Source organism: Poecilia reticulata, linkage group LG7 (genome assembly GCF_000633615.1).
Source record: "Poecilia reticulata strain Guanapo linkage group LG7, Guppy_female_1.0+MT, whole genome shotgun sequence".
Taxonomy (NCBI): Eukaryota; Metazoa; Chordata; class Actinopteri; order Cyprinodontiformes; family Poeciliidae; genus Poecilia; species Poecilia reticulata.
Window position 1 is genome coordinate 10,828,260 of NC_024337.1, and position 14,379 is coordinate 10,842,638.

General features: G+C 45.9%; 1 protein-coding gene across 4 annotated transcripts in view; it reads left to right on the forward strand.

Moving 5' to 3' along the window:
* Positions 1–12,656, forward strand: part of rerea (arginine-glutamic acid dipeptide (RE) repeats a) — a 180,900-nt gene extending 168,244 nt beyond the window's left edge. For 2 of the 4 annotated variants that reach the window (XM_008413332.2, XM_008413335.2), the window contains 10 exons: positions 9–101; positions 614–813; positions 1,824–1,985; positions 2,072–2,185; positions 2,542–3,917; positions 5,656–5,878; positions 7,033–7,753; positions 10,035–10,178; positions 10,271–10,451; positions 10,526–12,656. In XM_008413332.2, coding sequence (XP_008411554.1) covers positions 9–101; positions 614–813; positions 1,824–1,985; positions 2,072–2,185; positions 2,542–3,917; positions 5,656–5,878; positions 7,033–7,753; positions 10,035–10,178; positions 10,271–10,451; positions 10,526–10,559 — 3,248 coding nt within the window. In that variant the 3' untranslated portion in view covers positions 10,560–12,656. Of the gene's footprint in view, positions 1–8; positions 102–613; positions 814–1,823; positions 1,986–2,071; positions 2,186–2,541; positions 3,918–5,655; positions 5,879–7,032; positions 7,754–10,004; positions 10,179–10,270; positions 10,452–10,525 lie in introns of all 4 variants that reach the window. The other 2 variants (XM_008413330.2, XM_008413334.2) reach the window with 1 other exon arrangement.
* The last annotated feature ends 1,723 nt before the right edge of the window (positions 12,657–14,379 follow it).

Below are 14,379 nucleotides of genomic sequence, written 5' to 3' on the forward strand. Positions count from 1 at the left end.
TCTTCCAGTGGACCTGAGCTCCGCCAGCGAAGATGACTTTGACAGTGAAGACAGCGAACAGGAGCTGAAGGGCTACGCCTGCCGCCACTGCTTCACCACCAGTAAGCATACCACACAAAACCGCTTCGGCACACTGCTCATCATTTGGACTCGGCTTGCTATTCCTGGTCTGTCCCGGGATCCGTGTGATCCCGCCCCAACACAGAGCCGTGTGACAGATGGGCATCAGAGGATGTCAGGACTAATTTGATCAAATCAGACATGAGCCCACAGCTCGTTCACTCTCTCCACCTCATTATCCTTCCCTCTTTTTTTTTTTTTTTTTTTTTTTCCACACAGCTGGCTCCCAGAACCGGGCTGCCAGCTGAACAGTCTAAGGTTGCCATCACACGGGTGGCTAATACGTCTCGCCTCACCTTGTTAACACAGAATAATAAATCACTGACAATTTAGGTGCAGGGTATAGCACTGGAAATGTAAAGTCAGACGTTGCTCAAGGCGCTTCTTTGTGTTCTGTAGTTGTCGGTTTATTGCGGTGTGTTGTTTATTCCTTTCGCCCCCCCCACCCCCAGTAAGAGTGTCTTATTTCACAACTGTAAATGGCTTTTCTCAGCCTCCAAGGACTGGCACCACGGGGGCCGGGAGAACATCTTGCTGTGCACCGACTGCCGCATCCACTTCAAGAAGTACGGGGAGCTGCCCCCCATCGAGAAGCCCGTGGACCCGCCACCATTTATGTTCAAACCGGTCAAAGAGGAAGAGGATGGCCTCGGCGGGAAGCATAGCATGAGGACTCGACGGAACCGAGGCTCGGTGCGCCAACACTCGCTCCCCACACCCATCCATCTATTCTCACCTTCACGAAACAAATCCTATGACTTTTCCCCTGGAGAAATGAGTAGCTAGGCTACAGGGCCTGTTGACAATAAATAAATAGTACAGGAAAATTGCTTTTTATTATATCCAGAGTTCCCTGCAGTCTGGAAATGTATGGATATTAATTTAAAGGGGACTTATGCTAAATTTACTTTTTGCCCATTTATGGCAAAAAGTGCTTAAAAGCAATCCAGCTGTTTTTGACAATAAGTTGCCTTTTTGGTGTCTGTAAAATTAGGTGTTATGGAAACCTCTGTGTTGTTGAGTCACAAACGACAGGCACTTGGCTGGCAACTCAAGCTGAGCCCCGCCCATCACCTAGCAACCACTTTTACCATTGTTTTCTCTGTCCAATGGCTGCTAGAAAAGAACAGTTTTGATGTTGACTTACCATCCAGAAACCACTTGCTGCATTCTTGTTGGTTGTGCAGGAGGCTCCACTTCTGCTTTTCAAAGATGTACAGTTGTATAACTGCGCATCTGTTTGCAGCCATTTTCACGTGTGAGTGTAAACGGCTACCAGCAGCTTATTTTAATTTGAAGTGAAAAATGTAACGAACATGTTTTGTATGGCGCATATCCTAACATGTTCAAGGAATAGGTCACGTTTAAGTATGGATAAATAAGAAAAAATAATGCAGGCTTGGGCAATTGTTTGTATTTTCAGACTTTATTCCATTTTCCACTGTCTGAGGGTGGCATTTTCCTACCAATCCATGCATCCATCAATTATTTTATTAATTCAGCTTTACAGTCTTGGATTTTTACAGGTCCATTCTATGTAGAAATTTACACAAATCTGTATGTTCGTAGGGAACTATAATGTTTATCTCTGCTAGTGTGAGTCTGGAGTGATTTTGAGTTTGGGACATAAAAATATATAAGAAGTCAACTTTTGATGTTGTTGTACATGGATGCCTAACACCCTTTGTCTCGACTGATGACAGATGTCAACGCTACGCAGTGGTCGTAAGAAGCAGACAGTCAGTCCTGATGGCCGAGCCTCGCCTACCAACGAGGATCTGCGCTCTAGCGGCCGCACTTCGCCGAGCGCAGCGAGTACTGACAGCACCGACAGCAAGACAGACTCCATGAAGAAGACAAGCAAGGTAAACATCACATAGATGCATTAAAAAAGCCTTTTTGCTCTGCAACTGCTTGCACTGTGTCCTCTAATGGTGCCACTGCTTTGCAGAAGATTAAAGAGGAAGCGCCGTCGCCTATTAAGAGCGCCAAACGGCAACGAGAGAAGGGAGCTTCGGACACAGAGGAACCTGAAAGGGCCAGTGCCAAAAAGTCCAAGACACAGGTGAGTCTGGTGCTGTAGTGATTGGCTTCTTCTTTTTTTTTATTTAGTCCTAATTTATTCCTATTTTACAAAACATTTAGTCAACATCATAAATCATACACATGCTCATCATGAAAAGAATTAAATGGTAAGAAATACAAAGAAAGAAAAATACACAAAATTAAAACTTAATATAAAACAATGATAATGTGTATCTATCATAGGAGTGGATTTATCTCTAAAAATAAAATCGAATCTTCTGAGTTTCACATCACAGCTTTGCCGCCATAAAAACTCAGTTGTTCGATCTTCAATATTTGTTTCTTTTTGAAGCTTCTTATGATTAGCTTCATCCAATCCTCCTCTATGTCTCACAGGAGCTCACCCGGCCGGACTCGCCCTCTGAATGTGACGGGGAGGGAGAAGGGGAGGGCGAGAGCTCCGATGGGCGGAGCATCAACGAGGAGCTCAGCAGCGATCCGAAAGACATTGACCAGGACAACCGCAGCTCCTCCCCCAGCATCCCCAGTCCCCGTGACAATGAGAGCGACTCGGACTCCTCGGCCCAGCAGCAGCAGCTCCTGCAGAGCCAGCATCCGCCGGTCATCCAGTGTCAACCGGGCTCGTCAGTCGCCTCCTCAGCACCTGTTCCTCCCACCACCTCAGCCTCCTCTCTGCCTCCGCAGGTGGCGCCCACTGCCGCCTCCACCTCTCTACCTCCTCAGCCGCTGCCCCAGACCAGCCCGATGTCTCTCATCCAGGCCGGGGCTTCGCTTCACCCCCAGAGGCTACCGTCTCCTCATTCGCCTCTGACTCAGGCTCCGCCCCCTGGCCCGCCTCCGTCGTTACCCAGCCCCCATCATGGCCCCATACCCCCCATGCCACATCCACTACAGCCAGGACCTCCGCTCCTGCCGCATCCTCACGCCATGACCCCTCAGGGATTCCCTGTGGCTGCCTCTCAGGTCCCGCCCCTGCCCATCTCTGGCCAATCACAGCAGAGGTCCCACAGTCCTCCTCCTCAGCCTCAGCCTTCCTCTCAGAGCGGAGGCCAGCCTCCCAGAGAGCAACCTCTGCCCCCTGCGCCCATGCCCATGCCTCACATCAAGCCCCCTCCCACAACCCCCATCCCCCAAATGCCCACCCCACAGTCTCACAAACACCCCCCTCACGGCTCTGTCCCTCCATTCCCTCAGATGCCTTCAAACCTGCCCCCTCCTCCTGCCCTGAAGCCCCTCAGCTCTTTATCCAACCACCACCCTCCATCAGCACACCCCCCGCCCCTCCAGCTGATGTCTGGGGGGCAACAGCTCCAGCCTCCACCAGCCCAACCTCCAGTTCTCACCCAGTCCCAAAGTCTACCGCCGTCGGCCAGCCACCAGCCTCCCCCGCCGCCGCCCCTGCCCCCTCCGGCAGCGGCCTCACATCCCAGCGGGGCGCCACAACAGCCCCCGTTCTCCTCACATCCTTTCAGCACAGTTCTACCTCCAAGCGGCCCACCACCTTCCTCATCGAACTCTATGCCTGGCTTACAGCCGCCCTCTTCCTCTTCCGCCCCGTCCTCTTCCATCTCCATGCCACTCCCTGCCTCGGTCAGCTGCGCTCCGCCCGCCCAGGTGGTACCGCCCATACACATCAAAGAGGAGCCGCCAGATGAGTCGGAGGAGCCGGAGAGCCCGCCTCCCCCGCAGAGGAGCCCCTCCCCGGAGCCCACTGTTGTCAATACGCCCAGCCACGCCAGCCAGTCAGCACGGTACGTTTGGAGGGATGAGAGTCGTGTTCATTTCATACCTCTGCAGTTATTGTTGTTTCGTATTGGCAGTGATTCGTTTGATACCAAAAATCAGCCTCAGGCCGGTATGATAAAGGGAGGTATTATGTAAAATCATCTTGGTTGTGCTTTATTTCCTTTCATAACATTATTCTCACACCATAAACATACCTGGAGTGTTTGTTTGATTCATTCATGCAAGGCTTTATTCCAAATCTTTAAATCTCCCATAGCAGGTACCCCTGCTGAGGTACCCCAAACATTGAGGTACCTCACAAAGCGCTGCCTGTTTATCTAAAGCTGCTGCTCCAGCCAAGCTCCTGCAGACTAGTGGCAGCAGCAATTAGCAAACTCCTGGAGGAGCATTGTTGTAATTTAATGCTGAAGGCAGAGTATCTGAAAGAGCTGGAGCATCTTAAAGAGACAGGCGCTCAATTTCAAGGAGTCAAATTACCAAGTCAAAATTTCTTTTGTCATGTTTGGTATGTAAAGCATTTTTAAAACAACTGATGGTAATGTAATTACTCTATTGAGCTATAAAATGGCACGATGTGCTTGGAAAATATATATGTGGGAGCAGAGATATATCTATGGTCTCTGCTGGAATACTTTAGCTGTTTTAAAAACCTAAACTAATGAACACTCGTATGCCTCGACACCAGCAGCCATGCTAACTGGTATAACTGGACGTTTCTCAGAGTGATCTAATGAAACTCAACCGGCTCTAATGGAGATCAGAATCAAAATAAATTAAAATAGGATCTAAAACAATCAGAAAAAATTACACATTTATATGAAATTATACTGGGGATTTTTATGACTACTTTCCTCTCATTAGTCTTGAAAATACTTTAGTAGAAGGAAAAATAAACTTGTTTAGGGAATTCATGGCTCTATGAAATGAACTGGTTAATTGACCTGGAGCTGCAGAGGAAGAAAACAACCTACAAACCGGAGCTCCACAATCAAATCACAATCAAAACTTACAATATCAGAACTGCAGAGGCTGCTGGGAGAGGCCAGTCACTTTAAATCCCATTTATGCTTTGCTCGTCCACCATATATTTGACTTGTCAGACGAAGTTTAACTGCCCTTGATTCCTAAAGCTGACAGATTATAGTGACCCAAATCCTAGAACCGATGCGGAGCTTTGGAGACATCACGATGATGAGAGAGCAGCGTGAGGAAATGTGGGTTAATCTTTACAGTTAAAATACAGCAGATGCGTGTTTAGTCAATATGGTGCAGCCCGGACATAAGCTAATATTTACCTGCGTTGTTACAGGTTTGCTTCGCTCCATAATCAAAAATGCTGGCTCCGCGTTTTGAGGCAGCAGATTGGATGTGGTCAGCAGAACGTCGGTCCAAGGCCGCAATTAGCCCGGAGGTGGCAGATAGTTTAGAATTACAGAGGACGGAGCTGAGGCAGATTAATTACAGAGAGACGTGAGCAAACCCCGGGCTTCTGAATATGACTATCTGTGGTTGCCTTGTGCTTAAGTGACTCTCAGGCTGCCAATGAATAGCAATGAGGATTTTAATTCAGAGTCAGCGTAGCAGCAAAAGTGGCTGCAGTGGGAGTTTATTTCCTCGTTGAATAATGGACTGTTGTAATACACGACAGGGCATTAGAGTCGCATTCAGAGTGTAAAATTGAGATGTAGCTCGCCTCTGATTGGTCCGAATTGACGAACCGGAAATGTCCTGTGTTTCTGACAGGTTCTACAAGTACCTGGACCGAGGTTATAACTCGTGCGCTCGGACAGATTTCTACTTCACTCCGCTGGCCTCGTCTAAGCTGGCCAAGAAGAGAGAGGAAGCTCTGGAGAAAGCAAAGCGAGAAGCTGAGCAGAAAGTGAGGGAAGAGAAAGAGCGGGAAAGGGAAAAGGAAAAAGAACGAGAGAGAGAACGGGAGCGGGAAAAGGAGGTGGAGCGTGCAGCGGTGAGTACTTCCTTCGTTTTTCCCTTGTTTTTAATCTTATTTGTCAATGTCAATTTATTGAAAAAGTATGTAAAAACAACAGATGCTGACCAAAGTGCTGCACAACCCAATAAAACGAAGCTAGAAATAGAAAAATGTCAGGTTAAAACAAAACCCCAAAATAATCCATAAATGTTATTATAAAAGAAACTCAAACTCTGTTTGAATCAAACGCCAAAGAATAAAAATAGATGCTGAGCAGAGTTGAAAAGTCTCAACAGTTTTGACCCTTCTGAATTTTAGGAGTACAAATTGCAAAATCACCTCTGAATTTTAACCAGGATCTATGAACATGTAAGAGAAACTGGTTGGTCGACTAAAGATATGAAGGGCTTTTTACATTTTAAAAATATCAATGAAGTCTTAAAATCAATCCTAAAATAAACAGGAAGTGAATGAAGAGAAGCCAGAACCAGAGATGTGCGTTCTCGTTTTTTAGAGCTGTTAAACGACGACCTGCTGCATTGTGGACGGTTTGTAGGCGATGCAGACATGATTTGTTCAGCCCAACATAGAAAGCGTGACAATAATCACTTTTTCAAGGTCTTTTGCTGGGAGGTATGACTTCACCTTGGCAATTCGTCTAGTTGGAAAAAACTGGACTTTACAACAACATTTATCTCTCCATCTAGTTTAAAAACGGCATCAAAGATAAAACACAATTCCTGACTGCAGGAATGAAGCAAAGCAGCTAAGACTGTTGAGGGTTATACATTTCCCAAATGTATAATAACCCTCGTGGCACTTCCACCTAAACCATCAGTCCTATTTTCTTTTAAATTCAAGAAACAAATTTTCAAACAGATTTTAATGGCGGTCAAGCAGTTTGAATAGTGTGACAACTGACACTGTTTTGCTTAGTTGGCAGATAAATGTGAATATCAGCTGCAAAAATAATGGAAGGGAATGTTATGTTTTCTAAAAAAAAAAATTAAAAAAAAAACCCAGAAGCAAAATGTAAAGGTTAAAAAGTAGCAGACCTAGACTAGAGCCTTCAGGGACACTGCAAATCAAAGGAGCCATAGAAGAAGAGCCTTCTCCTAAACGAACAGAAAAAGCTCCCATTTGTCAGGTTCGACAAAACATTAACCTAAAAGTTTTGTTTCTCCCCACAGAAAGCTTCCAGTTCTGCTCACGAGAGCAGAATGGGGGAGCCCCAGATGGCCGGCCCCACCCACATGCGGCCCCCGTACGACGGCCCCCCGACCACTATCGCAGCGGTGCCTCCATACATCGGCCCCGACACGCCCGCGCTGCGCACCCTCAGCGAGTACGCCAGACCCCACGTCATGTCGCCCACCAACAGGAACCACCCGTTCTTCGTCTCGCTCAACCCCGCCGACCAGCTGCTGGCCTATCACATGCCCAGCCTGTACAACGCCGACCCCGCCATGCGGGAACGAGAGCTGCGGGAGCGGGAAATGCGGGAGAGGGAGATCCGCGAGCGCGAGCTGAGGGAACGGATGAAACCGGGCTTCGAAGTCAAACCCCCAGAGATGGACTCGCTCCACCCTTCCACAAACCCCATGGAGCACTTCGCCCGGCATGGGGCGCTCACCCTGCCCCCCATGGCCGGCCCTCACCCGTTCGCCTCCTTCCACCCGGGCCTGAACCCGTTGGAGCGTGAGCGGCTCGCCCTCCCGGGGCCCCAGCTGCGGCCGGACATGACCTACCCAGAACGGCTGGCAGCAGAGAGGCTCCATGCGGAGCGGATGGCCACGGTGGCCAACGACCCCATCGCCCGCCTGCAGATGTTCAACGTCACGCCGCACCACCACCAGCACTCGCACATCCACTCCCACCTACACCTCCATCAGCAGGACCCTCTCCACCAAGGTAAACGAAAGCCCTGCTTATATTTAACAATGTTACTGTGATAGTTACACCATTTGTTCAGGAAAGTTTAGGTAACTTGATGTTTTAACATGCTCAGGTAGCTTAAAGCTACAGTATGTGGCGTTTATAAAAAATATGTTAAAACTGTCAGCATGTCTTGACATTTTACTATGAGACAAATAATCTGTGGAAAGATCGATCTCCTCTATGTCCAAAACTACCAGTCAGAGCCAGGAGGAGGATCTTAGCGCTGTCAATCAACACCATGTACGTGCTGCTCAATGTGCTAATGGTGAAGAAACAACTTACCATTACAGAAAAACCTTATATCCGCTATCAGTCATGGTCATGCTAACTAGCTTGAGTAGTTCGCCTCTGTTGTGGTGGACCAGCTGTAGCATAGCAGCGAGCAAGCAGCAGCGCATACACAAGGATGATTGACAGCACTAAGACCCTCCCCCAGGCTCTGATTGGTTGTTTCTGACAGAGCAGTGTATTTCTGTAGATGGCAGTAGAACTATAGGGAAAATGCAGAAGAACTCAATTTTTCCACAGATTGCATCTCATACTGTACTCGACAGTTTAACAAATATGTATGAAATATTTTTTTTATAAAAGTTGCATACTGTAGTTTTAGCTCAAAGATTTTTTGATTTGCCATGAAGTTAAAACTGTTTGATCTAAAAGATTTATTAAAGTAATTAAATAAAATATTAGATGTTTTGTAAGATGCATTGAACTTGTCAGTGTTATTTGGTCAATTTATATTCTGTAATAAGTTTACAGTGCCTTGCAAAAGTATAATACACTCCTTAAATCTTTTGTAACATCACAACCACAAGCTTCAGTTTATTTTAGGCTTTTTAACTGTGAAGCAGAAGAAAAATAAATGTAGTTTACAGAATATTTCACAATTAAAAATCTGAATAGTATATTGTACATTATTTGTCCTAATTGGTAATTATAGTTTTACCAGCTGTTCTGGCTGAAATTTACATTCAAGGAAGATAAACTATTATTATATAGCCAGAGTTGCAACTGAATAGTTAATTTTGCTTTTTTTTATGCATTAGAAGAATTAACCTAGTCAAAGTCCAAGCCTAAATCTTACTAAGAGTCTGTGGCAAGATCAGCAAAGTGACGTTAACAGACATCCAGCTCAGCTGAACTTGAGTAGATTGTGCAAAGCTGATAGAGGTGCACCCATGCTGCTGTATTTGCAGTAAAATGTGATTTTTATGAGTTTATTATTTATTCATGAAAAGGTTTGAAAATCAATCCTCTAAAACCCCAAATGAAATCTATTGGAGCTTGTGGTTGTCTGTGACAAAATGTGAAGAAGATTAAGGAAAGGCGATGCTTCTGCAAGGCTCTGAAGACGTGAATCTGCAACTCCAGGCCTCCACCGCCGCTGTCCCTCTCTGCTCCAAATGAACGGCTGCAATCTCAGCCTTTCGATTCAGGCGTGTTGGAGCAGGGATGCTTGTAAAGGCTGCAGGACAGTGGAGGCCTGGAGTTACAGGCCTTATTAGCAGATAATTAATATGTCATATTTTCTGTATTGAAGTTGTGATGTTTTGTGAATTCTTGTTTTACTCCTCTCATCGCCGTAAGCAGCGGCTAACCGGGAAATTTCACCGTTCAACCTTTAACAATTTACCCCAAACTGGACGGGCGTTTATCGTATCATTTACCATGTACCGTAATAAATTTCATATCACGATTAGCATTTTGATTTATTGTCACAATGAAGCCCAATTAAACCCCCAAAACTGTCGGTATTGTTTTGATTGTTAGTTTGTACTATTTTCTCCAGTTTGTTCAACGAGAGTATCAATAAATATAAATAAGTTTGAAAATGAATTGTATGCAGTTGGTGACAGAAATCACACTTCTTTATGTGAAGTGTCTTACAGATTACGTATTTTTCTTGAGGGCAGTATTTGTGTTTGTAGGGATATGATTGCTGTCATGCAGTCACAGCTACAGTCATCTGAAAAAGAAGTGATAAATAATTGTCACTTTTATCGTGATCACAATAGTACCAGAAAATGCCACGATAAAACTTCAAGTCCGTATCGCCGACATGATTAAATATCCGCGCTAACCTAAACGATTGCAAGCCGCTGCTTTGCTCCATGAGAGGAGTGCCACTGTATGAAACCGTGCATCAGCAGCAGAGCATGACCTGCTGCTGATGCACTATAATGTGATGAGTGTACCTTGACCCTAAGACTCTGACACCCAGAAGGTGGTGGTGAATGTCTTGTCTGTCCTCCAGGCTCGGGGGCCCACCCGCTGGCCGTCGACCCACTGGCAGCTGGACCTCACCTGGCGCGCTTCCCCTACCCGCCCGGCGCCATCCCCAACCCTCTCCTGGGCCAGCCGCCGCATGAACACGAGATGCTGCGCCACCCGGTCTTCGGTAAGCGCCCCACACCTTCCCCCTCCATGTCAACGTAATCCATCACCCCTGTGTTCCGGCGCTCCTCTCCTGACCGCATATTGTCCGTCCAGGTGCTCCGTACCCACGGGACCTACCAGGGGGTCTTCCGCCGCAGATGTCCGCAGCCCACCAGCTGCAGGCCATGCACGCCCAGTCGGCAGAACTGCAGCGGCTGGCGATGGAGCAGCAGTGGCTCCACGGCCACCACCACATGCACGGCGGGCCGCTTCCTGGTCAGGAGGACTACTACAGGTCAGATGAGCGCCAAACGCCTGGAACGTAAAGCCCGGCGTTTCGCGTCTTTAAAACTCCCCTCTGTGTTTCAGCCGACTGAAGAAGGAGAGCGACAAGCAGCTGTAACCAACCGGAGGGAGGCGGCGACCGTCGAGTGCAGGACACAGGAAGTTGTCACAAAAGCAGCGGTCTTGGAGGCTCCTCACGAACCTCTGAACACCTTCAGTCTTGAAGAACAGCAACAGGCCGAGCGGATCGTCTGAGTTTCTTCAGTTTCTGTTCCCGTCGAGGACCTTTGATTTCCTTTTTTTTTTATTATTATTATTTTATTTTTCCAAGACATTGACTTTCTTTGGTATATAACCAGTAGTGACAACATCCTCAAGACTCCTGCATGACAAGCTTCCCTGATGTTTTGTAGGTGCTAGAACAAGACACTGTGCTTATCAAAAAAAAAAAAAAACAACGGAGAAAAAAAAACAAAAAACAAATAAAGACCTGTCAGACCATTTATGGAAAAATAACAAGTGCTATCTTAAATTCAACCTTTATTTTAATACATTGTTGGAGGTTTTTCATAATTTTAAGAAGAGCTACAGCATGGCGTTTTTCAGTCTGTAAATAGTATATATAAACATATAATTATAATAATTATTATTATTATTACTAGGTGTGGACTCCAAGTCGTTTCAGCCTCCAATATAACTTGTTTTGAAGCATTATCCCTTGTTTCAGAGGGGAGCACCATGGCATTATACGAGCAGTTTCTGAGAGTTGCGGTTCGGTTGTGACCTCACTGTGTTAGATTTAGTCCCACATACGCTTGTTGTATGTAAACAAAGATCCTCCCCCTACCCCCCCTCATTACGCACGCCTCCGCATCCACCCGCCCACACATCCATCCATCCATCCATCGGCTGTGACGCGCAGTGGGGTTGTCAGAGTTGGCGTGTTGAGTTACTGATCTGAAACACTTGAAGAGGCGACGGACGGGAAAAGGAGAACTTTGCACTGAGTGAGCGTCCTGGAGCTCGGCTAAGACGGTCTCATCCTTTTTAATTTGTGTCCAAGTCATCAGCAGGAGGGAGCGGTGCACCGTCGCCGTGTGTGGTGGAACGGTTTTAATTTCAGTCGGCACATGGACCAATTTTAGGCCAAATAAGAGGCGCTTTCTCTGTTTTTGATTTTTTTATTTGTTTGTGTCAAATCGAGCAGGATTTGAATTTTGCTCAATCTTGGAGCCTATGAGGACGTTTTCAACCTTCAAACAGTAGTGCAAGACCCGCTGCACATGTTATATGAGGAAACCACTTACATAGGATCTGCCTGACAACATGAAGTAGGCCAAAAGACGTCAAGAAGCAACACATGAGCTTAAGAAGTTCAGGACCTGCCTGGAGTCCCTTTGTGCCGCCTCCTGGGTTTTCTGCTGACCAGCAGGAGGCGAAGGGACCGTTCTGTTCACATTCTCATTGTATGCCTTGTTTTTATGTTGTTGTTGTTGTTGGTTGTTTTATTTTTTAAAGACACGCCCAGCTTCCTGCGGCTCGGGACTCGTTTGTGTGCCACTGACTGTTACCTGTCGTATCGGTGCACAAGCTCGAGTTTTTATTCGTTCTGCTATTTTCCCGTGCACTAAGACTGTTTGTCATGGACGTGTTAACAAAAAAACATCTGTGGCTTTTTCTTATGTGTGTTTTTTTTTTGTTGTTTAGTCTAGCCAGTTGAAGAAACTGCACCACATTTTCCCATGGAGCACTATATTTTTATCTAAACAGTGGCAAAATTCAAACTTATCGCAAAAGGACTTTGAAACGCTGACAACTGCCTGTCACTCCATCTCACCGTTTCCCATTTCTCCTCCTCATCTCTCTCTCTCTCCTCATCTTCATCAACATCGTCGTCATCCTCTCGCCTCGCCTTTTGATTCCCTCTTTTTTGTGTCGCCGAAGCCTTTGATGTTAAGTGTTGTCAATGGTTTAGCTTCTTGTTTCAAAGCGGCAATAGCAGAATGTAAATTCTGACTGCTAAGATTTATATATATACTGGTATCTTGAAGCTTATTGTATATACGAGTAGTCGCCATGGGATGACACAATGTAAAACAAAAAGTAGAAATAATAAGAAAAATTGTGAGTCCTGTGTTCTCTCTCCATTTGAGTATTTTGTAATTTTTTTGAAAAATTTGTGGAATTGAAATAAACGAATGAGTTACACCACAGACCACGCCGTCGTTCTGCTTCAGTCGCCGACGTGGATTTATTTTTGCTGATTTCTCTGGACTTTAGGTGGCGCACCAATAAAAAGTGGCGGCTTTCAACATTTCCATAGGTGAAAATCTGAAAAGTGTGGCATGGTTTTGGATTCAGCTTCTCTAAAACCACCTTTGACTACAGTTCCAACTATGTGATTTCTGGTATGCTTCAATCAGTCTCCCATTTAAATATTGTTTTACTCATTTTTCTTTGCAAAACATCTCAATCTAGGTGGGATTTGACGGAGAGCATCTGTGAGCATTGATTCTCTCCTCTGATTTATGTAGTCAAAACATAAATCAGTCAATGGTATTTGCTCCAAACCACCACCTGCTTGTTTTTGCAAGGTTTCTGCAAGTTCTAAAACAAGAGAGATTTGTTCTGATTTAACCTCTGACGGTGAGAGAGTGGGGAGGGGGAAAAAATGTGTTTGTCTTTTTTTTTCTTTTTTTTTTTTTTACTCCCATTTTCAACTGTGTGTGTGTCGGTTAGTCCCATAAAATCCCAATAAAACACACTGGAGCCGCTTGTCGAAACACGAGAAACTGTTAAAAACAACTGGTGTGATTTCTTCTGGAATGCGCCCTCGTGTTCGTCTCAAATAACACTTCAACCCTTTTTCCAATTTTATTGGATTAAATAGGTCTGATTAGTTTAAAAAGAAGCTCTTAATTCCTTGCGTCTCAGGAAGACCAGCCCTTCTTCATTCCGGCTTGTTTTCTTGCAGCCTTCGGTTTTCTCCTGCTTCACAACAAACGGCTTTTTGAGAGAGATCGGCGGCAGCAGCCAGCAGCAGGTTGCTTGTGAATCTCTGAGCTGAATATTTTTTGCTCTGCTGCGCTTTAAAAACATGAAAGCCGGGCTAAGCCATGAGGAACACCTCCTCTCGGGTTTGAGATGCCTCCGCTATCAGCGAGCCGCGGCTGTCATTTCGCCTCACCGTGTGGGGAGTGATAGACCTGCAATCTGTGATGCTGCGCCGCAGCGATGGTTGTCATTTTGAGAGGGAGCCATTATTCCACTGCTGCTCCTCTGAAATGATGCCCCTGTCCTGTGGTGGTGGTTGGGGTAAAATTGAGCTTCCTTGTGGCTTTTTTTTTTTTTTTTTTTTTTTTTTTTTTTTTGAAGCTGTGGATGTGAGGTAACGGCGCTTTGAGAGGGGGAGCGGCTTGTTGCTGGCTGCTTGTTTCACCTCCACAATAAAACAACAAAGACGTCAGAGCCCTTCAAATCCGGCTGCCTGAATAATTCATACCCTCCTCCCCCTCGTCCTCCTTCACACCAGCGATGGAGCGACTGTGACTTGTGTCGGCTCAAATCCTCCTCATAATACTGTGTGTACCCCTCCGGCAGGCACACAGGGATTCATGGCCTTAAAAAAAAAATCATCTCTCTCCGTCTGAATAGCAATATGTCTTGTGCTGTTATGTGTGCAGCAGCAGCAGCAGCAGGTCTCAGACCACAGAGCCTCCTGTCTCTCCTTTCGCTCCAGCGGGCCTGGCTGTTGCTGCTGCTGCTGCAGAGACGAGCCTGAGCTTTTAGTGCTTTCAGTCGGAAGGCAGCTTTCTTGTTTATCTCTAAATAAAAGCCGCTATATATATATGTATATATATATAGCTATATATATATACATATATATATAGCTATATATATATGTATATATATATAGCTATATATATATCAGTGACGTG